The sequence below is a fragment of the Puma concolor genome, chromosome D1 (assembly GCF_028749965.1).
Source record: "Puma concolor isolate L17-30 chromosome D1, mPumCon1.1.hap2, whole genome shotgun sequence".
Lineage (NCBI taxonomy): Eukaryota > Metazoa > Chordata > Mammalia > Carnivora > Felidae > Puma > Puma concolor.
The window spans coordinates 101186301-101211534 of record NC_141676.1 but is presented as its reverse complement, the minus strand read 5'-3'; the positions used below and the strand labels follow the sequence as shown (position 1 = coordinate 101211534).

The 25234-nt window shown below is 56.5% G+C and overlaps 1 protein-coding gene across 2 annotated transcripts in view; it reads right to left on the bottom strand.

Annotated features, from left to right (window-relative positions):
- Nucleotides 1-3733: 3733 nt before the first annotated feature.
- TMPRSS13 (transmembrane serine protease 13) overlaps nt 3734-25234 on the bottom strand; it is a 28350-nt gene continuing 6849 nt past the window's right edge. The window contains exons 2-14 of one of the 2 annotated variants that reach the window (XM_086679009.1): nt 21751-21946; nt 20650-20754; nt 18175-18213; nt 17957-18079; nt 16914-17043; nt 14822-14914; nt 13736-13779; nt 12280-12442; nt 11272-11444; nt 8252-8350; nt 6241-6383; nt 5948-6100; nt 3734-5249 (exon numbers count right to left, since the gene is read on the bottom strand). In XM_086679009.1, the coding sequence (XP_086535135.1) occupies nt 5223-5249; nt 5948-6100; nt 6241-6383; nt 8252-8350; nt 11272-11444; nt 12280-12442; nt 13736-13779; nt 14822-14914; nt 16914-17043; nt 17957-18079; nt 18175-18213; nt 20650-20754; nt 21751-21946 (1488 nt within the window). In that variant the 3' untranslated portion in view covers nt 3734-5222. The remainder of the gene's footprint in view (nt 5250-5947; nt 6101-6240; nt 6384-8251; nt 8351-11271; nt 11445-12279; nt 12443-13735; nt 13780-14821; nt 14915-16913; nt 17044-17956; nt 18080-18174; nt 18214-20649; nt 20755-21750; nt 21947-25234) is intronic. The other variant, XM_086679010.1, reaches the window with a different exon arrangement.

The window sequence follows — 25234 nt, the reverse complement described above, 5'->3', positions numbered from 1 at the left end:
GGCTCAGTCGGTTGAGCATCCAACTTCGGCTCAGGTCATGATCTCGCGGTTGGTGAGTCCGAGCCCCGCATCTGGCTCTGTGCTGATGGCTCAGAGCCTGGAGCCTGCTTCGGACTCTGTGTCTCCCTCTCTCTCTGCCCCTCCCCTGCTTGCACTCTGTCTCTCTCTGTCTCTCAATAATAAATAAACATTAAAAAAAAATTTTAATGGCTACAATAAAAAAATACGGGCAATACCGATTCCTGGGAGGATGAAGAGCAAATGGAACTCATATTTTGCAGGTGGGAAGGCAGGCTGGTACAGGTCCTCTGAAAACAGCCTGGCGGTTTCTTATAAACATACGATCACCATATGACCCATAGTAATTTATCCTGGGGGAGTGAACACTTAGGTTACGTGAAAATCTGTACACAATTATTAAAATCTATGCCCATCTTGGTTTCTGCCATGATCTTATCAGGAAGGAATGGCTTTGACTCAAAAGAGAATTTATAGGCCTTTGTGCGATGTTTATAATGGAGACAGGCCTGAACTGTGTCTGTTTATAGGGCTTTGAAAGCTGAAGAGAAGGGAGCGTGAGCCTGACCCAGGGAAGGGGGCGGGAGTCTTGAGAATAGAGGTACAGAGAGAGGTACAGAGAGGGGCAGATTTCTGAGCTACTGCCTGTACCTATAAAATCCTCTGAGGGGCGCCTAGGTCACATGAGGTCGGCTCGCCCAAGATCACACAGCTAAGTACGTGGCGTAGCTGGAGTTTGTACCCCCCGGGTCCCTCGATTCCAACTTCTGGGCTTTTGCCACTAAACCACAGGGTAATCGGGCGGAATTCTAAGAAGATCCCCAGCCCCCTCCTTGTAGGAGAAATGAAGAACTTCTTTCGAGACTCGGGCCTTGGACAGGGGAGGCATCCTGTTATGTCCACATCTCAAGTCCCGCCGGCAGGAACTGAGCCATGGAGGACCAAAGACCGGGCCATACCCTCCCCTTCTCCAAGGACTCATCTAAGAAAATCTCTGTCTGGACAATCCAGGCTGCTTATCTGCAGAGAATGGTCCTCCGTGTTTGGAGTGGACCCATTGTAAGACCCGTATGAGCTTGCTGCCTGGGCTGGGCAGCAGGTTTCCAAGGAACGGGAAGCCCGGGTCAGGGCAGAGGAGGTGGAGAATGAGCGGCATGCGACTCTTGGAGCCACCCACTCACACTGAGGAGCCATGGAGGTGTCCTGAGGTGACAGCTTATTGTGGCACGGGAGGGCCTCCCAGGAACCCTCCACTTGGGACGTGCGTACAAGAGGAGTCAGGGGGCCACCTCCCTTTCATAGTTCATAATCCATCACGCGTTTCTCTCAGGTTCTAGAAACTGCAGGAGCTACGCCTCTGGTCATGTGACTGTCCGAGGGGTGTGCCCAGCCTTCTCCGTGGAGCTCTCCCGCCCTGCCCCTCCCACAGCAGGGGCCTGGTGGAGAATGGAAAGATACGGCGAGCCAGGCGGCCGAGTCTATGAGGTCACAGCTAGGGGAACCCTAGCCGACTTTGGAAAGCAGCTTTTAAAATCACACAGCTTGGATTCAGGTTCAGCGCCCCCACTCAGTAGCTGTGCAGTTTGGGGAAGCTTATTTGGCTTGCCTTGGCCTTTGCATCCTCATCCGTAAAATAGGGATAATAACGATGCCTACCTCACGCTTACAGGAGAGAAGAGACGTCAGAGGCTGAGCACAGCATCTGGCACACAGCGAACATCCAGCAAGTGCTAGCGTTTAGCATCATTATCCTCTTTTTTCTCATTACAAGGAGCTCTCGACATCTCCCAATGTCCCCCCATAGCACATGAGGACATCGGCTGAGCAATTCTGGGAAACAAAAGCCCTTGGGAATCTAACCAAACTCCAGAGGCAGCTGGATGGGCAGCGAGGCTGAGGCTGTAACTGGCTCTGTCCCCAAAGAGAGACTGTCCCACCCCCCGAGACACTCACTTGGCCCCGCCCTCCCTTTCCCAGGGGAAATTCAGCAGGCAATGGAGTTGACGAAGCCGGAGAGCCTGACTGGTACCCGCAGATGTCTGGGAACCAGGCACTGACCAGAGGACGATGTCGCCAGCAACCTCCCCTACCTCCCCATCCGTACACACACGCACCATCTTCCTGGAAATTCTGGACCAATTTGCAAAGTCCCATCACCCCCTTCCATGATTTTTATGGCCTCTATAAATGTCCTGGACCTAAGGAACGTTTTTTCTTTTCCTTTCAAACGAAAAGGCCTTTTCTCTACCTTATCTCTCCTCCAGCACCCACATCCCTGTAACCCTACAAGTCGCTTCTGTCCTAGGAAGCCAGGCAGAGAAGGAAAAGGGTCTGGTTTCTAAGGGGAAATGAAGATAAATGGCTTACACTTGAACTCTCTGCCACAAGGCCTGGCTGTGACCCATGAACGTCTGGTGGGCGCAGACAGCTGGTTGTCCTCCAACATGAGGGCTTGCTCTTGCCCGGGGACCGACCGAGGACTGCATATCCCTGTCCCCCTTCACCTGGGGGGTGCCTACATGTTGACACCCACAAAATGGGGGCGAAACTGACATACATCGCTGCTGGCCCAGAGCATCCTCTTCTCTTCCCTCTTTCCCGTGGCCAGAAGCAGGTGACAAAATCACGAGGTAGAAAGAATCTGAGCCCCTGAAAAATAATGCGGGAGGAAGCCACCCACTGATCAGACACCCTCCCTGGAAGTTCAGATCGATGAGAAATAACCTTTGGGTTAAGCCACTGAGGTTGTGGGGAGCTGTGGGATCTACGGGGGTAGCTGTGTTACCCCCACTGCTGGCACACTAAGTCTGGTGGCTGCCTCTCCCCCACGCCTTTTTGTCGGATGGAGCGAGAAAAAAATGGAAGGAAGGACTTCCCCTCACGTTGGTATGAGAGAGTAAAGAAGACACATCCGGGGCACCTGGGTGGCTCAGTCGGTGAAGTGTCTAACTCTTGATTTCAGTTCAGATCATGTGGGATCAAGCCCCACGTCGGGCTCTGCATTGACAGCATGGAGCCTACTTGGGATTCTCTCTCCCTTCCCCCCCCCCCCCCCCCCCCGCTGCCACTCACCCACTCAGCTACTGGCCACTCATCAGCGGGACCACAATGACGGAGGTCAGTATATCAGATGCAGGAAAAGTAGGTGCACAGCTAGGAGGGATAGATCTTCCAGAAGCCAGTGGGACCAGCTATCTGAGTGTCTTGGAAATAGTGGAGTAGGCTTTGGGGCTTTCTGCTAAACACGCCTCTTGCTGGGCTGACAAAGGCAGAGGCAGAGAAAGAGGAAGAAGGGAAAAAGGAAAAAGGACAAGCACTGGATCGTCCTTCATCCACCCCATCTGCTTTTTTGTGAAGGTTTACCTACCTTTTAAGATTCATTTCAAACCTCACCTCCTCCGTGAAGCCCTCCCTGACCTCTCTAGGTGCAACTGGGAGCTTCCAAGCATGGCGTCCACACTCATCCACCTTCCACCGGGTCACACCCAAGAGTTCCTGAGGACACTGTCATCATCTTTGTACTCCGGGGGCCTGGCGTGGGTACCCAGGACAGAGGAGGTGCTGATATGGTGGGGAGGTGGCCGGCTGGCTAAATATATATGCAGAATCCACAGCAGAGGAACCCAAACTAAGAACCCAAACTGAGGCTCTCTGGGCACTGGTTGGGGAATCTCAATTTTCTACGTAGGGGATCCCTAGAACATCCAATAAGACATTTTTCGGGTCACACAACTTTTATTGCTGAAAACTATTGCTGGGGATGCCGTGGACATGAACGTTGCCCTCCCGGACCCCCGGCCTCGATACCATGCAACCAGCCCCCTCGGGCTCTGCCCAGCCTTGCTCTTCCTGGGTGGTCTAGCCCCCGGGAAGCCACCTGCGTGAGCTGGGCTGGGCTGTCCTGCTTGGACCCTGCCTCTGGGAGTCCTAGTATCACCAGGCGAGACCCAGGAAAGTGAGGAGAACTGGACGGGCCAGGAAAGGCTGAGGGAGGCCCAGACCTCCAGCTGACACGGGGGCCAGGCACACGGACAACTTACAGGAGCACAGCAACTCAGATCCTTCACGACGGCTATCTGGAGGGCCTGGGGACTGTGTCCACCCTCTCTCCACGGCAGCGTTCGTGTCCGTGCTGTTTCTGAAGCAGCTGAGAAACTGAAAGGCGGAGGGGCTGAGAGAAACTGGCAGGTCCGGGACAGCGCTGGGTATGAGGGGTGTCTGTCCACCCGGACTGTCCCCGGGCTCCGACGCCCACGGAGAAGCAGCAGCAGCCATGTCTTCACGCCCTGGGTGTAGCCCTTGGACGCAGCGACAGTCGTGGCTCTCTGTGATGACCTGCCCACCAGCCCACGCGAGGACGCTCTTCCCTAAGCGCCCCGAAGGGGCTCCTTCCTCGGGTCCCTGGATGTCAGGAACACTCAGCAAGACTCTGGAATGGTACAGCCCCCAAGAGTCTCTTGGAGTGTTTGGGGTGATGGATGTTAGCTCTTCAGGCTCCTGGAAGTTTTGGAGAATCTTTAAAAATACATCCAGTTCCATTTCTTGAATATAAAAATACAATAAAAATCTGCCCCAGTAGCCTGTGACCACACACGGCCAGCTGTCAGCCTGGGCAGCCACCGCTCAGTCAGCCCTCCACACCCAGGGCACCCGCAGGAGGCCTGAGAAAGGGCAGGACGCTTGTAATGCCGAGGGGGGGCACCTTCCCGCCGGGGACGGCCCCGGTACTCCGACGACACCCGCAATCCATCCCAGGACAGCGGCGATGCTGGTGGCTTCTCAGTCTGGGCTAGTCTCTGAGCCAGGGTCCGAGGAGCAGGAATTTCTGATGTGATCTTCTAGGCCCTTCCTCTGGGCGCTGTCTGGGCTCAACCTCCTCCATCCGTGACGGACGCCCTTACAGGAAGGTCCACAGCACCCAAACTGTTATCTCCAGGTGCTTTCCAGCCTGGGGTTTGGAAAGGGCTGACAGCTCTCCTGGTTTCTGGAAAACCTTGGGAGAGCAACTACACACATACACGCGTACGCGCGCGCGCACACACACACACACACACACGTGCACATTCACAGAGGCAGTAGACAGCGGAGGTGGGAGTGACGCAGTTGCCTCGGAACCTTTGGCCCAGATGACACTGCAAATGGCCCAGTCACTTTGGCCAGGGTCTTTATGCAGCCAGGGCTGTGAGGTGGGACAGGACAGCTGCTTAGGATTTCCGGAAGCGCACCTCACTCTGAGGAAGAGAACAAGGGAGAAGAGGGTGAGGGTGGGCCAGGAATACAGAGGCCGAAGGTGGGGGTCCAGAGCCTAAAATCCAGTCCAGCTGTCACTGGGCATTGTTCCTCGGAGACAAGCAGCAACGAGGAACCATGGAAGCAGAGAGACCGACCGGACTGGATTTCCAGAGCGGCCACCCAAGCTCTCTGTTCTTCCCTCGCTCTGGCAGAGGAAGGAGAGGGGAGCACGGAGCTCCTGCTTTACAGCCAAGACAGGAGGCTCAGGGAAGGTAGGGGCTGAGCGGGGGCAGCAGAGGAGGAGGTAAATCTCCCTCCTCCCCCATCTCCACGAGACTAACTTCCTGCCAAGGAGGGAGGCCGCCTGCACACACCCCTCCAGCGGGCTGTGTGAACTCACACCCTGGCCTTCCGGGGGGGGGGGGGGGGGGAGGACGGTGCTCCTGGGGCCGGCACCCAGCCTGGGCCCACCCCTTTTCAACCCTTCAGAGGAAAGAATCTGAGGGACAGAAACACGGGCAGCTGGGGTCGGCCTACCATTCGACTGCTGTCCCGTCCCAGTCTTCTGGACACCCCAAGCACAAGGGGGTGAGGGGAACTCTGCCGAGCCCCTGGGGAAAGCCCGGGCCCTCTTGCAGGCACCCCACCTTTGGGAGCTCCCAGCCTGCCCCACGCAGCACCCCCTGCAGGCTCTCACCTCCATTTTGCTGTAGATCCAGGGGAGGACTTCTGTCACTTTGGTATACACACCGGGCTTGTTCCTCTGGCCACAGCCTGTGCCCCAGCTAGTGACTCCTGCCAGGTACCAGCGACTGTTCTGCTCACAGACCAGGGGCCCCCCGCTGTCTCCCTACAGGGGGGTGGGGGGGGCGGGGAGGAGGGAGCACACATTATCAGCAGGGGAGGGGAGGTGGTCCTTGAGCAAGCAACAGTGGGCACCAGATTCTCACTCCAAACCCAACACCCCAGCCTTCTCCCAGGCAGCCTCACCTGGCAGGAGTCTCTGCCTCCCCGAAGGTCCCCAGCACACATCATCCTTGGGGTAAGGTAACTGTCATAGACCAAGAAGTCATTGCATTTCTTAAAGTCAATGAGGTTGACCTGCACCTCCCGGAGGAAGGGGGATGTCTTCTCTTCAGTGGAGTCGAGGAAAGAGAAGATGGGAAGGAGTGAGACTTCCAGCAGCTTCCCGGCCTTCTAGCCGCTCACCCCACGACCCGGACTCCCAGCTTCCTGGAAGCGGAGGGCACCACTCCCACGGCTGGCCCCCCAGCACGTACGGACGCACACACACTCCCACACACGTAACAGAGACATACACGTACGTACACATTCAAACTCACAGCCCACGAGGCTGCCTGCACGCTGCACAGCGCCTTTCTGTACTCAAAGCACCATCAGATCCACCATTTCATTTGGTTTTCAGGAACTAGGTGCCCGGAAGGGGCGCAATGAATCCGTTTACAGTTGGAGAAACTCGTGGCCGAAGTTGCGACGTGCCCACGGTCACACGGCTGGTCAGTTCTGGGGCCGAGATCAGGACCAGGCTGCTCCCGGGCCAGTCACCGCTCTGTCACACTGAGCAAGGGAACAGCGGCCCTGCCCCCGGCAGCTAGCCAGAGTCTAACAGTGAGGCCAGCCAGGCGCTCTCGGGCCAAACGTAACCGATCTTTCGGAGCCAACATCGGACGAGGCCACTCCGTCCGTGATGGCGGGGAAGCCACCTTACTCTTGTTTGAGCATAAACGAAACTTAAGGGAGGTTACTGCGCAAACCACAAAAATACCAAATATCCCCTCTCCCAGCCAGTAGGAGTGGCTACCGTTTATTCACCCATCAGAGCTTTCGACTCAGTTTATTCTTAACTCCCAGAGGAGACTATTAAGATACCCAATCGTGGAATTACTCCTGCTTCCTGAAAGCATCCAGTCTGGACAAGTGCTCCGCTTCTCTGAACCTGCATCCCCAAACCACCCAGGTCCTATGATAAGTCCTGTCTACCACTCTGTTAGTAAGACTTTCACGGTTCTCCATGGTACACGTCCCCCCTCAGTGCAATAAGCAAGGAACCCAAGGTGTTCGCAACTACGGAGGGTTTCCAGGGGGGCTTGGCTGGAGGGCACTGTCGCACCAACCGCTTTGACATACACGTGGGGATATACACCCCTACCTTGGGTTGGTTTACAGGCTTTTACTTTGGAACGCTCTGCGCAAAGCTGTTTAGGGGGACGCAGGCACCTGGTGTGGTCTGCAGCAATGGAAGGATCTGAGCCATGAAGCCTATGTGGTCTGAACACAGGCTGCACAGCATTGTCAGTCCTGGAAATAGTCTTTCTTTTCTCGTAAGGTATGGGAATGAAACGCTGGTGCCTCCTCACCGGGAGGCGGCACCTAAGAGTTCAGAGGCAATAAATGTCCAGGCCCTCATGTACGGACCTGTGTACAAACACGTCTTGTGTCTACGTACAGGATAGCTTTCTGAACTTCCGTAGCCGTATGCAAAAGTAGCTGAGATTAGTTAAGCCTGTGTCAACAGCTGGGATTTTTTTCACTCGTACACTTGGGACTTCTCCTTTCGGTTGACTAACGCTGCCCGTGCCAAGACAACCTTTTTCTCTTTTTTTCACTTTTAAAAAGAGGCAGAACCGTGTTCTAGACTCAGTTCTGTCTGTTGGAAAGTACCGGGGTGACCGTGGGCAAGTGACTTAGCCCCGGAGGTCTTCGGTTTCCTCATGTGTAAGATGGGGAGATTGGGTCGAGGGTGGACTTCGCGGGATTAAAAGTTTCTGTTACGGGCTACCAGACAGTCCGCTATGTGTGGGAGTGAGGTGAACACGCAGACATCCACACCCAGGCCCATGAATCCATAATGCCCAAACCCTCATCTAGATAGGCCCTCCTCTATATACCCCAACACATCACCTCCACCCACTCCATACAAATGCACACACACACACGCACACGCACACACACACACACCCCAGCATCTCTGGCCCCTCACCATCTGTCTCCTTGGTCTTGCCAAAGCCTGTGATCCAGCAGGTCTCATTGAGGCCGAAGGTCTGTCCATGCATAGGGAGGCAGGCAGGGTGGACATGAGCTGCAAGGAGACCTCAAGACATCAGTGCGGGGACAAGGCTGGAGATTTTGGTTGGGAGGGTAGCTCAAAGGGACGGGAGTCCCAGTGTCCTAGGACCCTCCTCCTTGCCCCCAGACTGGTTCTGAATCTTCTGGGCCCTTGAACTGACCAGGCAAGAAACTCAGTCACTTCATCTTGACCCTCCAGCCTGTAAAGGGTACTACCAGAGTCCCTCAAGCATTCTGATTTCAGTGGGTGCCCTGTGGACAGAAGCATAGGCCTTGGAAGCTCCCCTGTGCCAAGCCGATCCTGGGTGGCCACACATCTCTCCCTTCTTAGAGCAGCTTTCCTGGCTGAGCCTCCTCCGTGCCCGTCCATCCGAGCAAAGAGCAGCCACAGGCTAAGTTCCAGGCATTCTCACCACGGCATCTCAGTGATGTGTCCAGCCTGGTCTGGGGAGAGCACCCACTCGTTGGTCAGGGCCTGAGGCACTCCCTCCAGGTCAGACAACCTCTCCATGTGGGAAGAGCACAGCCCTAGAGGCACAGACCACAAAACCACTGCTCACTTGCTCCCGTGCTCAGAAACATCTAGAAGGTGTTGTTGGAGATCACTTCACAAGCTCTCTCCGAGGACTGGCGTCCTTAGACAGACCAGGGCATGGACCACCAAACCCCAATTTGCAAGAGGAAATTCTCAGGTGATAGAATGTTTGCAGTGTCCTCAATTGTTCGTTACGCTCACTGTAGCCTCCTGCATCTGCAACAGTGCCCGACACGTGCAACGTGCTCAACAAACGGAGCAAGGAAGAAAGGAAGGACAGACACAGAGGAAGGGAGGGCGGGAGTGAGAATCAATGCTAGATTCTTCCATAAAGTGGGCTTTAAGTTTTGGTGTCTAACACGTTCGTCTGCTGGAGAGTAAACAAACAAAAAATAAATGAGGGTTAAAAAAAAAAGGTGGGGGGAGCGCCTGGGTGGCTCAGTCGGTTAAGCGTCTGACTTTGGCTCAGGTCATGATCTCGCGGTTGGTGAGTTCGAGCCCTGTGTCAGGCTCAGTGCTGACAGCTCAGTGCGGACAGACTCAACTTTGGATTCTGCGTCCCCCTCTCTCTCTGCTCCTCCCCCGCTCATGCTCTGTCTCTGTCTCTCTCTCAAAAATAAATAAACAGTAAAAAAATTTTTAATAAAAAAAATGAGGGAATGGCATCAATAATTAACCAAAAAAAGCAAAACCTAATTTCTTAAAATATGCTCATTTTTAAGATGTAGGGTCTTAAAAACATGTCACACTGCTATACATCCCGCTCATTTTTATGGGGGGATTACATGTATCAGTGAGTTTTCATAAGTTTTCACCGATAGTACCGTGACTTCAAGGTGCTAGGCCTGCTGAAGGAGTTTGAAGAAAATCTGCCTGATTTCTAAACCCAAACTCAGGGCACATGGTCTGACCAGAGGACTACATAAATCTAAGCTGTGCTTCTCAGACTACACGTGTGCTTCCTGCCCAGGGGCCTATCGGAGTCTGGAGAGGGGCCTCCCATAGTCTGAAAAGCACGTGCGATATCGTAATACCTTTCGTTTGGTTTTACAAATTACTTAATTTGATTTGGAATTCCAAATAACATTAAAGGGGGGTTGGGGTGGTTGGAGATCTGGAAGCTTAGCCAAATGGAGTCTAGGTTCGGCAAGGTTGGAAAGGCCTATCCTGGTCCTGTAGACCTGACTGCCCCCCTTTTGGGTGGGCGTGAGGGGCAGGGCAGGGCGGGGGCAGAGGAATGCCCCCTCACCTCGCAGTCCCAGGCTCCACAAACAAGGCTGGAGGACAGGAAGAGGGCAGGGAGGGCTTGCCCGCTGGGTGGCTGGGTTGCTGGGTGGTGTGGCTCTGGACCGGCCCCACCCAACTGAGCTCTGCTGTGGTTTCCTCCTCCTCACCCCACTCTGATGACCCAGTGTCTGAGTCATGACCGATACCACCTCTGTAATTAATGTGCCAAGAAAGACCAGCTCACGGGCTCAGAGCACCAGAAAGGCAGGACTAACCAGAGAGCCCTCGGAGGCTTCTGGAGAGCCTGATGCACTCAGCTATCCTTCAAGGAAGCCCCATCTGTGCCACCGTGGCTCCCCCAGCCGTCCTCATCATCACGTCATCGGCCTCTGGGGACTGTCTGTGTGGGTCACCCATTGTTCGATTTGAATAGAATTGAATTGCAACTGTGCAGCCTGTTACCTAGCAGCGGACACACAGTAAGTACTTGGTAAGTTTGCACAGGAGAGAGTGAATTAATGAATGAAGCCTCCTTTGATCTCCTGACAACTCCGAGCACGTCATTTCTCTAGTCAACCCCGTGGCAATCCGCTTTTGGAATGTGTTCTCCACGGCCGTCATAGCAATCGGCCAGCGGAGAGCCCAGGGCAAACGGCATTGCTAGGGAGGGGGACCCTCCTGGATCCAGTCCCGGAGCGGCCACTTACTACTTCATTGCCTTGGGTAATCTTCTCTCTGGAAAGTTCCATCTCCTCAAAGGTAAACCGAAGCTGGCAAGAGTATCTGCTCTACAGGACTGGCTGTGAAGAGTTTAGTGTTACCGCAGATGTAAAACGCCTACCACGGTGCCCAGCCCCTAGTAAGTGCTCAATAAATGCGCATGAAACAATTCGATCTATGTACTTGGATTGAGACCAGTATCCAAGCCTTGTCTCTGTCACCAGCTTGCGATGCGAGATGTGTCATTTGGGACAACCTTATTTCTAGCCTCTGGGCCTCAGTTTCCTCGATGGTAAAGTAGAGGTGTTGCAATAAATGACCCCTAAGAGCCTTTGACCGCCACCGTGCTGAGGCTCGGGAACCCCAAGAGGGGTGCACGGAGGCCACAAGGCTGGGCCCTGAGGGTCGCCTGGAGGAGCCGGGGTGGGTGTGACCGGTGTCGATCCACTCACCAGACAGGGTCAGGGGCTTGGAGAGCCGCATGAGGGCAATGTCATAGTCGTCCTCCTCGTCCGTGTAGTTGCCATTGATGATGATCTGGGAGATGGAGGCCGCCGCAGGCAGCTGGAGCAGGTTGCTGGTACCCGCGTAGACCTTCCAGCCCTCCAGGATCTTCTCCCGGGTCCTGCAGGAGCCACAAGAGACCGTGGTCTGGTGGAGCCCAGTGGCAGCACCTGCTACACCCAGGGAGCCGCGGCCGTGGCTGCAGCTTACAGGCAGGAGGATGGACGAAATGACCTCTAAGGGGAGCCGTCTATCCCAGCCCAGGGCTCCAAAACAATCCCCTGCCTCCACAAGCCCCTCGTGAACCGGCCACTCTGCACCTCCCAGTAATAAAGAGAGGGCACGGGGCACAACCTGTGAGCATCTACCCCCACCGCCTCCTCGTCGTGCCACCAAGTTTCCTACAAGGTGGACAGGCCACACCTCGGCACAAATGGATCTGCCAGAGACTCACTCGCGACTGGGGAAGCCAGTGCCGCCCCCCCCCCCCCAAGGCCCTTTCCTGCTCACCGGCTCAAAGGGACAAGCCTGGCCGGTGACGGTCAGAAGCTGACTGTTCCACCCTCCCTACTATCCCCATCCCTCACTTCCCGGATCCGCGTTCCCAATTCCTCGGGCTCTCCTCCTGTAAGTTCCTGCTGCAGAAAGCAGAGGCCTCTTCAGGGGCAGGTTCCCAAGCCCTTGTGTCGGCCCGCCTCACCCTCCCTTCGGGGTCATCACGGTTCTTTTCTCATTCTGGGCCGAGCTCGGAACCAGAAGCCCCAACTCACACTCCCCAGGACCAAATCGCAACCTCAAACCACGGCCCCGGCCGCACCAGTGGCGCCTGCCCTCGGGGGCCGGGGTCACAGTCCAAGCCCTCCTCTGCGGACCGACAAGTGAGTCGGCCATCGGGCCCTCCTGGTGATCCCCAACCCGGGAGGCACGGAGTCACCCCTCCCCCCTCGGGTACTCACACAAAGAAGCAGTGAGCGGCGGTGAGCACCCACTGGGCGTCGATCAGCGTGCCCCCGCAGATGTGCGTGGTGCCATACTGCAGACTCACTTGCCAAGGCCACTTGCTCTCTGGGGCCAGCGCCCCTCCCACGATCCGCCCGGTCATGGCCCTCAGTCCACAGTCTGGGGAGAGGCGGAAGAGACAAACCGTGACCTCTGCTGTCCTCAGAGCCGCCACCGTGCTCCCTGGATCCAGGGCAGGCTCGGGCAGCCTCGTCCTGAGGGCACCCACCCGCCCACGGACACTGCTTTGCTCACTTCATCTGATGTGGCTCGGCTGCTTCCTGCCAAAGCAGAGCAGTAGGTCAGACCCCTGGGATCACCCAGCACGAAGCTGCATCCTAGGCGGGTTCCTCTTTCCTGCCACTCATTCCTTCTCTCCTTGGCAAAGGCTTACTAAGTGCCTGAAGCTTTGGGCACCGTGCCAAGCATCGAGGTGGTGACGGTGAACCCCAAGGCTGCTATCAGGAGGTCGGGGAAGCAGACCAAGTCTGACATGAGCCTGAATTGATGGGCATGGTGACAGGGACCTCTATCATTTGCAGACAAAGGAGAAATGAACTTTCCCGGATGTGCGGGTGGGTCTGTGCCCACATGGCTCCCCAGTGGGTCATTCAGGGCTACTGGGGACCCTGTATGGATCCCAAGGGAACATTTCCAGAAGGAGTGAATCGTGCCCCCCCCAAATTGTGGACAAGGAGGGCAGTCCCCAAGTGTGTTCAGACACGTGTCCTTTTTTCTTCGAAAGGGGACAGAGTGAAGGACCAGCAGCGATCGGAGGGGGTGGGCACTCCGTCTGTAGTCCCCGTGCCTGCCTGCCCAGGGGAGCATCCCTACCTGGTCATTACAGAGAACACAGCACTTGTGGGCTGATTCATGGCTTGGGGTTTGGGGTCAGGCCCGAGGTTGGATACTGACTCCCCACCTACCAGCGGTGTGCATTAAGCAAGGCAAACATTTCGGCCTCTTACCAGTGAGCGGACAGTAATGGCATCTGCCCCGTGAGAATCCCACGCAATCGTGTTTATCAAGAGCCCGGTGCCTTATGGCACAGAAGGTACTCAGTAAATGTTGGCCCTAGATCTAGTTCCGCGTCTACTGATATGGGAGCTTTAAGCTGGTCCAGACTGGCTCTCCCAGTCCTTCCCACCACCCAGAATCCATGAGATTTGAATGGCTTCCCTTGTATGAACAAGGTTGCTGAGCTGGGCAGAGTCAGGGCAAAGACAAATGCTACCCTGAGACTGTCCCGGCGCCTTACGGGGCCCCCAGCCCTGAAGCAGTCCTGCTAGTTAAGACCATCTTCCTGGCTTGGACCCCCAGGGCTGACCATCGCCCCCAGAGAGGTCCCACCCCTCTGCTCCCTGACTCCCACCCCACACAGGCCACAGTCCAGGAGGAAGAGCATCTTCTTACGGGAACACTGGAGAGAGACATACTGCTGGGAAGGGCATTCAGACCTGCAGGAAGAGACGCAGAAGATGTGAAAAGGGCACATTAAACACCTCCTCCAGGAAGCCTTCCCTGGTTGACTCTAAGTTCCTATCCCATCTCCTTTGCATCAGATAGAGATTCTGATGTCCCTCCCAGAGAGACAGATCTTTCTAGCGCTTTCTCCAGGAATGGGGATGGCTCGGTGCAAACCATCCCCACTCTTGTCCCCACCCCCCACCCCCCGTTTTCTTATGGTAGATGGCACACATTTGCATAGATCCATGTCCTCTGAACTCATGACTTCATTGTCCCAGCATCTTTCCACAGCTGAACAGGTGGCCTGACCCTCCTCTGACAGTTCCTCAATGCTCTGCCGGCCCCGCAGCACGCAAAACACCTACACAAAGCAGGCATCCAGGGTACGGCTGATCCACCTCCCTTCCTTTCCCACCCCGCCCCCTCCCCTGTCCTCCCCATCCCTTTTGCTCTGGAAGTCTTGTTTCTTCTTTCCCCTCCCCAGGGTAAACACTGCTAGCTGCTGGAGCCTCCCCTTGAGTGGGGAGTGGGGTTGCGACAAGGGCGGGGCCACAGTGCAAAGATGACAGAGGGCAAGGCCCAGGAGGGGGCCAGCGCTTGGCAGTGGGGCCTCCCTGTCCCTGACCACAGGCACCTGGCACTCCTGCTCCTGCTCCCTACCCTGCACCTGCTCACCCCAGTGACGTTTCTCCCCCCCACCCCGCCCACCCCAAGCCCCCTCCCTGCAGCAGCTTCCAGCTCAAACACCTGGCTGCCTGGTGGCCCCAGGGTTCACTCGCAGGCGGTCTCCAGCAACCGGATAAACTCTGTGCCACCCCTGACCTTGAGGTGCTCTGGGCACCGAGCTTCAATCAGAACTTTCAAGTCGGGAGACAGGTGGCAACTGAGGACTGTTTCTGGGATGCTCCTGACATTCGCGCTGGGTTCCCGGAGGCTGGGTCCCAGAAAGGCCAAAGGAGAGGGGGTCCCCGACTCAAAGCGCTCCGCCGTTTCCCTGCGCACAGGCGGGCAGCCTGGCCTGCCCCACCGCACCTGTAGAGGCTTTCCTGGAGGGTAGAGTTGTATTTGGAGATTGAGAGGCTGCTGGTGAGATCCCTGTGGGCCACCTCGGTTGTCCGGTAAGCACTGTAAGGGAGGGGACGGAAAGAAGAATGAGCCCCCCTTGAGACAGACCGCACCCTTCCCGGTCCCCGGGCATGTGTTAGAGTCCTGCTGGGAGAGGCCAGAGGCGGCTAAGGCCCAATACGCTCAGACCCGTCCCACGTAGTCCACCACTGTCCCCACTAGCCCTGTGCGCCAGCCCAGTGGTTTTCAAAGTGTGGTCCCATCCCGGACAGCAGCATCAGCACCGCCTGGGAACTTGTTAGAAATGCAAATTCCTGGGTCCTCTGAACCCTAGACCTACTGAACCAGGAACTCTGGCCCCGTGTTTTTAACAGGCTCTCCGGGTGATCTTGGTGCACGTGCAAGTTCGAGAAACACTGACCCGGCCCTTCTCTAGCCAAACTGTGATCCACGGGCCAGCAGCAGCCATACCCCGGACCTGCTGGGCCAGACTCTGCATTTTAAAGATCCCCACGTTATGGGTCTGAGAACCTTGTAGTCGCTTACCAGATCTCAGACCACAGTGTCTATAGGAATCACCTCGGGGCATTTATGAAGCAGGTTCTAAACCCCGATCCACAGATTCTGATTTTGGGGTGCATTTTAACAAGCACCCCAGGCGATTCGGATGCGGGGAATGCATGGATCACTATCGGTGTGGCACTTCTGCGCACTTCTAGAACACGATACCCCTTGTACGAGAGCGGGCCTTTGTGCGTGCCATTCCTCTCCCTGGGGGCTCCTCCGTTCCCTGCTCTCTGCCAGCTGCACCCTCTCCTTTGCCCTTATCATTACACATCACATTGTATCATGGTTATTCGTTCGAGCCTCTCTTGCCCACACCATACTGGAGATTCTCTAAGGGCAGGGATCTTGTCTGGGGGCCACACGGTCTCTGGCACATATGAAATCTCAATTACATTCTTTGAATAAACGCCACTATCTACTGAAGCCCCAGGGAGGCTCAGATTTGCATAAGGCCTCACAACTCCATGATGAAAGATGTGTACTATCTTCCAGCCGGATCCCTTGGGTCCCTCTCTGACGATCAGAACTCTGAGGCTGAAGTGAGGGCAGAGAACAGGTTCTAAGCCCCAGCCTCCGAGCCCCGCTTCTCAAGGTGCTTCTTCTACAGAGAGTCCTCAGCGACATCCTAAACCCTTCTCCCCACGGCCTCACACACCTTGGTGAACCCCCCAAAGCGCAGACCAGCAGGGAGGACGGAGCTGGCTATGTGGCCTGCAAATAAGGGAAGGATGGGGGACCCCTTCAAGCAGGAAGGCTGTCCTAACCCTACTCCCCGCCCCACCCACTAGCATCAGCTTTGGTTGGAAATCTTGAGAGCCAAAGATTCTAAGACTTTACCTGGCCACACCTGCCCGTCCCCTTCCCCCTTTGATGAGTTCCAGCTCAAGCCACAGCTGCTGTAGCTCAGAGCCCCAGCCCCTAATTCCCAGCCGTGAGGAGAAGACAAGACAGGCCCCAAAGCCCATCCCCCTCACAGGGCCACCGCGACCATTAAATGCGATCACTGGACACAAGGCCACTTCGATGCAGAGAACCGGGCGGGAGTGACCTCCTCCTGCAGATCTACAAATAATTACTTTGGCCTCGTGGGAACAACTTACCCCCAGGCTTGGGCTCCTGAGGCCACTGTCTCTGCCTAACTCAAGAGTGTCCTGAGCTAGTGCTCTCATCCCTGGTCCTCGAGGATCTTTTTTATCTTCTTTTTTTAATGTTTATTTACTTATCTATTTAGAGAGAGAGCAGGAACAAGCTAGTGGGGGAGGGGCAGAGCAAGGGACAGAATCCCAAGCAGGCCCCGCGCTGTCAGCACAGGGCCCCACGCGGGGCTCGAACTCACAAACCGCGAGATCAGGACCCGAGCCAAAATCAAGAACAGGACGCTTGGCGGACTGAGCCACCCAGGTGCCCTTTCCAGGTGCCCACAAGGAACCTGAGAGGCCCCTGCAAAGAGCCCGAGGCATCCCCGAAGCTGGGACCCTGGGGAGAGGTTTACCTCATGAAACCCAGCTGCTGGCACGTCTTCTCTGAGTAGGAGTCGTTCCAGCTGTCACTGCAGATGGGAAGCCACTGATGGGAGGATCCAGAGTAGACTTTAAGCAGAGACTTGTTCCAATCAAACCTCACTGCCAGGCAAGAAAAGGGCAGAGCGGGCTTTCAGCACCCAGGAAGCTCCAAAGTCTTGAGGAATGTCCTGAGTGAGGCTCTGCGATGCTCCTGTCCTAAGGCTCCTCGCTGGGGCCTGGGAAACGTCCGGGAGCCAGATCCGGGAGGTAATGATCACTGGCCAGGGCTCAGAAGCCCCAGACACTCAGTAGAGGCAGAGCCAAGGCAGGGGCTGGGGCAGGGCAGACAGCCCTCCATGCCACAGGACCCAGGGGACCTCTGCTGGGAAAACGGGGTGAGCAATGCCAGGAGGCAGCACCCCAAGAGGGCAGTGACATGCCCAAACGAGAGAGTGACAAGGGGAATAGGGTCTGTGATCCGACTGCGTGTTCAGTCACAGAGAGACGTGCTTATGGGCAATGATACGCGTAAACACACAGGCGACATGCACCCACAGACACCTGCATCGGGGCTATACATAGACAACGCACCGAAAAAGCACTGAGGATCGGGCTCAAAGAGACCTTTGTGCTCATCTAGGCCAGCTGTTGACAAACTGACTTTACGAAACCACAGGGGGTGCCAAGTCAGGGGTCACCTGCTGGGCAAAGAGCAGGGGCATGTGGACGGGGCTCTGGACCCCACACCTGCCTCCGGCCAGAGCACCTCCATTTTGTCTGCTACTCGGGAGGAGACAGATCCTGAGAACTACTAATCTCGCCCATTCCACAAATTAAGAAACTGAAGCCCAGAGAAGGTAAGTGACTTGCCCAAGTCACACAGCACCCCAAGCCAGGTTTCAGACCCAAGGCTACTGTGACCAGAGCCCAGGTCCTCCGGCTCTCTGTCCACCGCCCCCTATTCAAGCTGACGGGCGGTTTGCAGTGTGCACTCACACCCTCCCACACACGCACCCGTGCCCAGCGTCCTTACCACAGCCCAGCTCGTCACTTCTCAGCTTACAGTCCACGACCCCATCACAGCGCACGGCCTGTGTGGGGCAGCTCTCCACTGGCTCCTTGTACTTGATTCCTGTGTGGCCCCGCCAGAAGTAGACTGGAAGACAGCGAAGCAGACAGCCGGGTCACTGCCAGCCCCCGGGAGACCAGACGCTAAGCAGCCCGAGGCCCTGGGGGTTCTGAGACACCGACCTGCAATCCCTCTTGGACTCTGGGGCTCTCTTCCCCCATCTGTATGGAGAGAAAGGCTGCTCAGGAATGCTCCAGAATGCTCTGGAAAGCTCCTGCAAGCAGGATAGCACCAGGCAGACTCAAGCAGCCACCCAGAGAGAGAGAGAGAGAGAGAGAGAGAGAGAAAGAGGGAGGGACAAAGAGAGAGACAGAGAGGGAGAGGGAGGTGTGGAGGCGGGTACTGCTTTGGAAGCTCCCATGCCCTACATGGGCCAGAGCGGTGACCAGAGAAAGCCCTCCTCCAGCATCCCAGAGCCCCCCTCTCAGAGCCCCTCTGGCATCCCTTCATCTCTGCTCTGTGGGTCATGGCAGAGACATTTCTGTCTCCACAGTCCCCACACACAAGCACTAGCCATCCTGTCTTCTCCAAGGCCATTCCTTAGTCCCAGAAACTCCTGGATTTTCTTCCTTCTCTTTCTCCCCTAACCAAGGGATGTGTCCTTTGCTCAGTCCTTGCCCCATTACTTGTCTTTATGCCTTTAAATGTCTTCCCATTCAAAGAAAAATTCTAGGTGGCTGATTCCCAAATGCACAAGCTTCACAAACCATGTGTGAAAGTCAGCCTCGTGACTCCCTCTGTCTCAAACACCAACCTCTTCTCAAACTGGGAGTCCCATCCCTCCTGCCTGGAGACAGCTTCCCTCGAGTGCCCAAGAAACCCGAGTTCTAACTCCTCACCCTGCCCCTCGTCTTCAATCTCCTCCTCAGCCTGACCCCCTGCTTCCCCCACTGACCCTACCACACACTCAGTTACCCAAGGTGAAGGTCACCCTTGTGTGTCTGTCCTTCCAGACCCCGGCACAAATGCCACCTAATGTTTTGGACTCGCCCTTCCTCTCTGTGCCCTGGTCTTCCCCCTCCCACGTCCTGGGCACTGAGGCTCCCGGGAATCCGGGTCAGTCCCCCTCTGAATGGAGGGGCCACCTTGACAGTCAGGGGACTTCAAGAAACGTTGTGAAACCACACCATGACTGTAAGCCTATCCGGGGGGGGGGGGGGTGCCCTTGGATGCCATCTCATCCCTTCAGGGATCATTCCCCTCTCAGAGGATGGCCGGGGGGGTTCCCCGGAGCACTGCCCTGTGTGGGAGGGGCAGCAAGTCCTGGCTGGAGGTTCACATGGACACCATGTGGCAGGCACCGGGCTGAGACCTTTATGTGCGTCGTGACGGTGAGGCCGTCACCCTGTCAGGCATGTGGGGACACTGAGGCTTGAAGTCAATCCATTTGCTGTGGTCGCACAGCTGGTAAGTGGCAGAGCCCGGATGTTATGGTGGGCGGGGGGGCGGGGCATGCCCTTAACCAACACACTGTGTCATCTCCTCCCTGGAGCAGCCTGGCCAGCCCGTGTTTCCGTGCAGTGGTCCAGCCGGCTCCTCACCACACGTGCTACCTCTTTCACAGAAGCCTAACCCCCAGCCTGGCATTTCAAGCTCTCTACAGTGGGGCCCAGCCATACCCAGACGGCCCCCACGGCCCCAAATAGTATTTTTCCCTCTCTGGCTAAGTGGGCCCCTTCCCTCTCCCCACGCCGACCTTGCCCACCTGCCCCCTATGTTTCCTGCAGCTGCTTATCCTGCTCAGATCCCCTGTCAACATGCCCTCCCGTCTTCCAGGCCATCACCTGACCCTTCGTGAGCTGGCCTCTACCGTCCCAGCCCACGCAGCTGTCACCTGTTCCTGACGGTCACATGTGACCTTAATTTTCCAGCTGTGTCCCTCAGAAGACTGTGATCTCCCTGAGGACAGTGTGGCCTGATGTGTGCTCCCTCCTAAGGTCCCAAGCTGTGCTGGGCCCACGGTGGACTCCCCAGCAGAAAGCCCCAGACCCTGTCCTGGGTATCTTTTCTAAAGTACATGTGTGGGGTGTTTTGGGGGGTGGGGAGGTTAAGGAAGCCTAAGCCCCTGAGCACTTTATCTCACTGTCTGAAAATGCTTGACTTTCTCTACTCTGTTTTTTGGTTTGTTTGTTTTTTGTTTGTTTTTTTTTGGGGGGGGGGGTTTGGTTTTTTTTTTTTTTAGTTTTTAAAAAAATAATGAGAACTTTTAGATTTCGTGCCCTCATCTCATTTATTCCTCATAACCCAGTGAAGTCTTTATGAGCGCGGACAGGGCACAGAGTAAGTCAAACGAACTGAATGAATTTAATCCCATCCGAAGATGCAGAAGCTGAGCTCAGAGTGGTTCACTCTCCCGGGCAAGATGCCCAGGAAGTAGCACAGACGAAGCCCGAGCCCGGTTCCCGTTCACCCCGTGTCCTCAAAGGGGCCTGGAGGCGCTGTGGTCCAAGGCCATTTGCAGGAGTGTCTCCGGGGGGCACGGTAGCCAGCGAGTGTGCGTTCCCCACTCAGGACTCCCCGCGCCGCACCCCCATCCGGGGACCCCGCTCCAGCCTGCCATGGCCAGAGCCCGCCCCTGCTCCCTCCGTGAAACTCACAGAGGATGATGAGCGACACCACGAGGGCGATGAGGAGGAGGATACATCCGATGAGTGGCAGCCGCTTCTGGCCCTCCTGCCAGGTGAACTTGGGCAAGCTGACACCTAGGGACAGGGCAGGAGCAGGGGAGGGTAAGGCTGTTGAGAGGGGTCCGGTGGAGCGGAGGAGGGAGAAGGAAGCAGGCTGGCCTGGGAGGGCCCCGTTAGGACCCCACCCGGTACCTGCAGCTCCCTTTCACTGAGCACCTACTACGGGCCAGCCGGGCATTCGCAAGCGTTCTCTCACGTAATTCTCAAGGCATCCGTGTGAGCTGCGCGTTACCAGGCTCATTTTAGAGGCGGGGGAACTGGGGTTCACAAAAAGGTAAAGAACTTGCTCAAGGTTACTTGGTTAGTGAATGGCAGAGCAGGGATTCAAATGAAGTGTGTCTGATCCCAGAGGCCGCGGCCCGAGGGTCCCTCACCAGCCCTTGAGGAGGGCAAGACTGTGAAAGGGACCCCAAATATGGATAATTCTCCGGGCCAGTCTGTATTGTGGTGGTGGGGACAGGCCGAAGTCTAGGATAGGAGGAGGGCAGCGTAAGGATGGGCAGGAACACTGTTCTGTTAGGGGCAGAGCCAGCCCCAAGGCCCATCTGGCCGCTGTGACTTCCATCCAGCACCTGAACCACAGAAGCCAGTTTGGAGAGTTGGGGTGTGAGAGCGCCTACCTGGTCAGAATCTCTCCCTTTCCTCCTCTACCACAGATGGACCCGTGATCAGGACCCTGCTCTAGGGCAGACCCTGGCCTCCCGGCAGACCCACGGGGCGGCCTGAGGAAAGAACCCCAGTCTCTAACCGGGCTCTCTAACCCCAGCTCTCCAAATCTGTCCTCTGACCCAGGCTGCCCGGCCCCCAAAGTTACAGCTGCTTCGTTGGACCTGGTTTCTTCTCCCCTACCCCGGTGGCCACAATTTTCCACGGTCTCGGGCTTGCATGGGATGGCTCCTTTTAGCCCCTACCTCCCCGGGCCCCCCCTGCCCACGTCTGACTGTTCCCCCCTCCTCCCCACCCATCGACTCCTTCCCTGTGCTCTTGCCTTCCCCGCAGCGTCCCCCTTACCTGGGCTCTCCCTGGTGGCTGGGGCCGACCTGGCAGGAGATGCCCGGATGGGCACGGCCCCCACTGGTGTTGCTCTAACAAGGTACACTCTCGTCGGAGAGGAGGCCGTGGAGGCTGACCTGGCGGACAATGACCTGCCGGATGCTGACCTGGAAGGGGATGCCCGGGCTGGAGACGTCCCTGCCGGGGAAGCATTCTGAAAACAGAATGAAGGGCATCCCTCAGGCTGCTCCCCTGAGAAGCTACTCCCCAGCTGTCAGCCCTGCTAAGCCGGCAGATAAATGCCCCAGGGCAAGTGGCCAGGGGTTGAGCAACTCCCCGCACCCCGCCCCCCACCACCACCACCCCCTGGCAGGGAAGCATCTGAGAAGAAGAGTGTCTCAGGATGGAGTGCAAGTTCAAAAACCCTCTCCCTACGCCCCTCTCCCATCACGGGAATCTACGGAGCGGGCAGAGGGCCGTGGGCCATCCGCTTGGGGCTTGGGGGCCCTTGCTTTGGCTACCTGGGTATAGGGACCCTCGCTCTGAGAGTCGCTCAGGGAGGTGTGGTCCCCGGTGGGGGAAGTAATCACTCTTTCGGCCCCTCTTCACTTCTCTCACCCCACACCCTGCCCCTGTCTTTTGTGGGCCCCAGATTGAGAAAACCACGTTCTTACTACGAGCTGTCATTGAAGAGTGTGGAAAGCACTCACTCAAGGAAAAACCCTGGCCTGCCTTGTAGCCCACCATTCTCAGTGACCCCAGAATTCTCTTTCACTCATGCACCTGCACCCACACGCACTTGCGTGGGCGCACATGTACCGATTCACCAGCGCGTCAGGGAAACAGGAGAGGCAAAGCCAGAAGAAGGTACAGGCTGGGGTAGGAGTCCATCCCTCTTGCACAAGATCCTCAACCCTATGCAGCTGCCGCTGGAGTCGTCTGCTCTAACGGACGGGGACAGAGGACTTCCTGTGCTCTCAGAGCTTTAGATGTATTCACTCACTTCACCCTCACAACAGCCCCGTCACCCCCATTTTGCACAAGGGAAACAGAAGCAGAGACACTAAGCAATGTGATCATGCCGTCATAGCTGGCGAGTGGCAGGGCCAGAGGGGGAGTCCAGAGAGTCAGGCTCGGTGGCCAACCCGACCACGAGGCTCTCCTGCCTCTCTGAGGAGGGACGAGGGTGACAGTGCAGCAGCTGGTCTTAGGAGGCCAGCCGTGAATGTGGGGCCTGTTCCTTCCTGGAAAGCGGAGCCTCTGGGGTGCTCTAAATCTAAGAGGGAGCGGGTGGGCAGTCCTGCAGGGCCCCCGGTCCCTGTCACCTCCCTCAGGCCCCTTGTACCCTCTCTACCTCTTAAGCCCCCTCCGGAAGTCCCCAGGGGCAGCAGGGGTAGCTGGGAATTGACCTGGCGCAGGGACCGCACCTGCCCCTCGTCCCAAGTTCTGCTGAGCACTGACTGGGCTGCTCAGGAAGGCAGCCCAGGAGAAGGAGTGGAAGGGGGCGGGGGGGGGTGGGCACAGTCGGCAGGGTTGTGTGGAGGGGACAGGCTTGGGACCGCTGGGACCCGTTCGCAACCCTCACCTGCCACCATGCTTAACATTTGTCATTAGTAAGCAAACCAGTTAAGAAAAAGTCCTCCTCGTTAGCACATCGGCCCAAAGCAACACCATCATCTCTACCCCGCAGGGGCTTCTTGTTTTCCTTTTTTAAAACTCCCTTTTCTAAGAGTCAGAGGTAATTGGTTTGGTCACTTCCTCGTTGTTCTCGAGGCTGTGAGATGAATTCAAGAAGGAATCTCCAGTCCCTGACCACACTCGGGCTTCCCTCGGGCAGGGACCAGGAGCCATTATCCCAGGGAGTTACTGGGGTTAATTAATGGATGTGGGTAAATACACGTGGACCCAGGTGGCCCCGCCAGCTGAGCAGGGACACACTTGTATGTGTTCCGGGACCCGAAGATGGGCTGCAGCCGACACCGCTGAACCAGAGCTCGGATTCAGACACTAGACTTCCATAAAATGAAGACTGGTGAGCCCCTAGACGCTCCAAGGGGAACAGGACTTGGGGTGGGGGAGGGGGCAAGGAGAGGCGCTGAGGATGTGTTGAAAATACAGCATGCGTCAGCTGACAGCCGATGGCTTCGGAGGCAGGCAGACCGGGGTCTCGATCCTGCAGCCAGCAGCGTGACTTCGGGCAAGCCACCGAACCTTTCTTTCTCTTAGTCTGTAGGATAGGACTAATGATGCTGAGGATTCAGTGAGATAAAATAGAAAATGTCTTGCCTGTATCTGGCACATGGGGGCTGGGCAGGAAACGACCATTTCTCTCTGCCTTCGCCTTGGCCCACACAGCACCCACCTGGATGAACGTCAACAGCCACGAGGCATGACCAAAGGGCCGAAAGGTGGCGGGAGCTCATCTTAGGGAGATAAAGGCCAGACGAAGGCCCTCCTAAGACCCAGACTGTTTAGAGCCCCGTGCCTCCCACCAGTGGTGGCCTAAGCCTTAACACCTGCCCGGGACCCTGGCACTGGGCAGCTCATCTGGCCTGCCAGGCTTCCTTCCCTGCTGTGCTCACACAATAAGCCTTCCCTACCCTTGGGGGCCAATTTCCATTACGTGAGACAATAAAATAATTAGGTCACAATGTAAAGCACTTTACAATCTACAAAAAGCTTCCATGTCTGTGAGCTCGTGAGGTCCTCACTCCTTCCCCCGAGAGTTTGGTGTTTTTAGAAGCCCATTTGACAGATAAGGAAACCAACGCCCAGAGCTCAGACTGGCCAGAATCACACAGTCGGGATTCTGCCCCAAGCCTGCATATGTCTGAGCTCCCCTGCCTTCTCGAGTCAGTAGCAAGAGCCCCGGCACAGTCTTGTCCCTGCACCTGTATACAGGGCACTCATTCTGCATTTGTGACATGGCCTGAGAACTGGGAGCTGGGCCCTTGCAGGGCTGGGAGCACCATGGGGAGCCTGGAAGTGGGGCTGGTGGTTCCACAGGGATCTCAGTCTTGTGGACCTTCTTTCTGGCAGGAATCACGGGTGGGTGCTGCACTTGCCAGGACCTGGGGGAGCCAGGGGACAGGAGAGACAGTCTGCCAGTCATCAAGCACTCCCCACGCCAGCAAGTGACTCCGGGCCAGTGACTTAACCTCTTTGTACCTCAGATTCCGTATTTGTAAGGTGAGCCAATGACCCTGCTTCACAGCGTTGTTTGTTTTAGACGCCATATGGAAAGTAAGGACTTGGGGACCATCAGCTGTGACAGTGGGTGTCTGTTTGTTGAAGACAACGGACTTGAAATAGAAAAATGTGTGCTCAAATATGACTGCATCCATTCCTGAACGGGCTGCCTTGGGCAAGTAAGTGAATACTTCAGTCTATCTCCACACGGGTAAGATGGGACCGATCTCGCCTCCTTCCCCCAGATCACCGCAGGATACACATGAAAGAACCTGGTCTATAAATGTGTGGCACACCACAACAAATGTGGCAG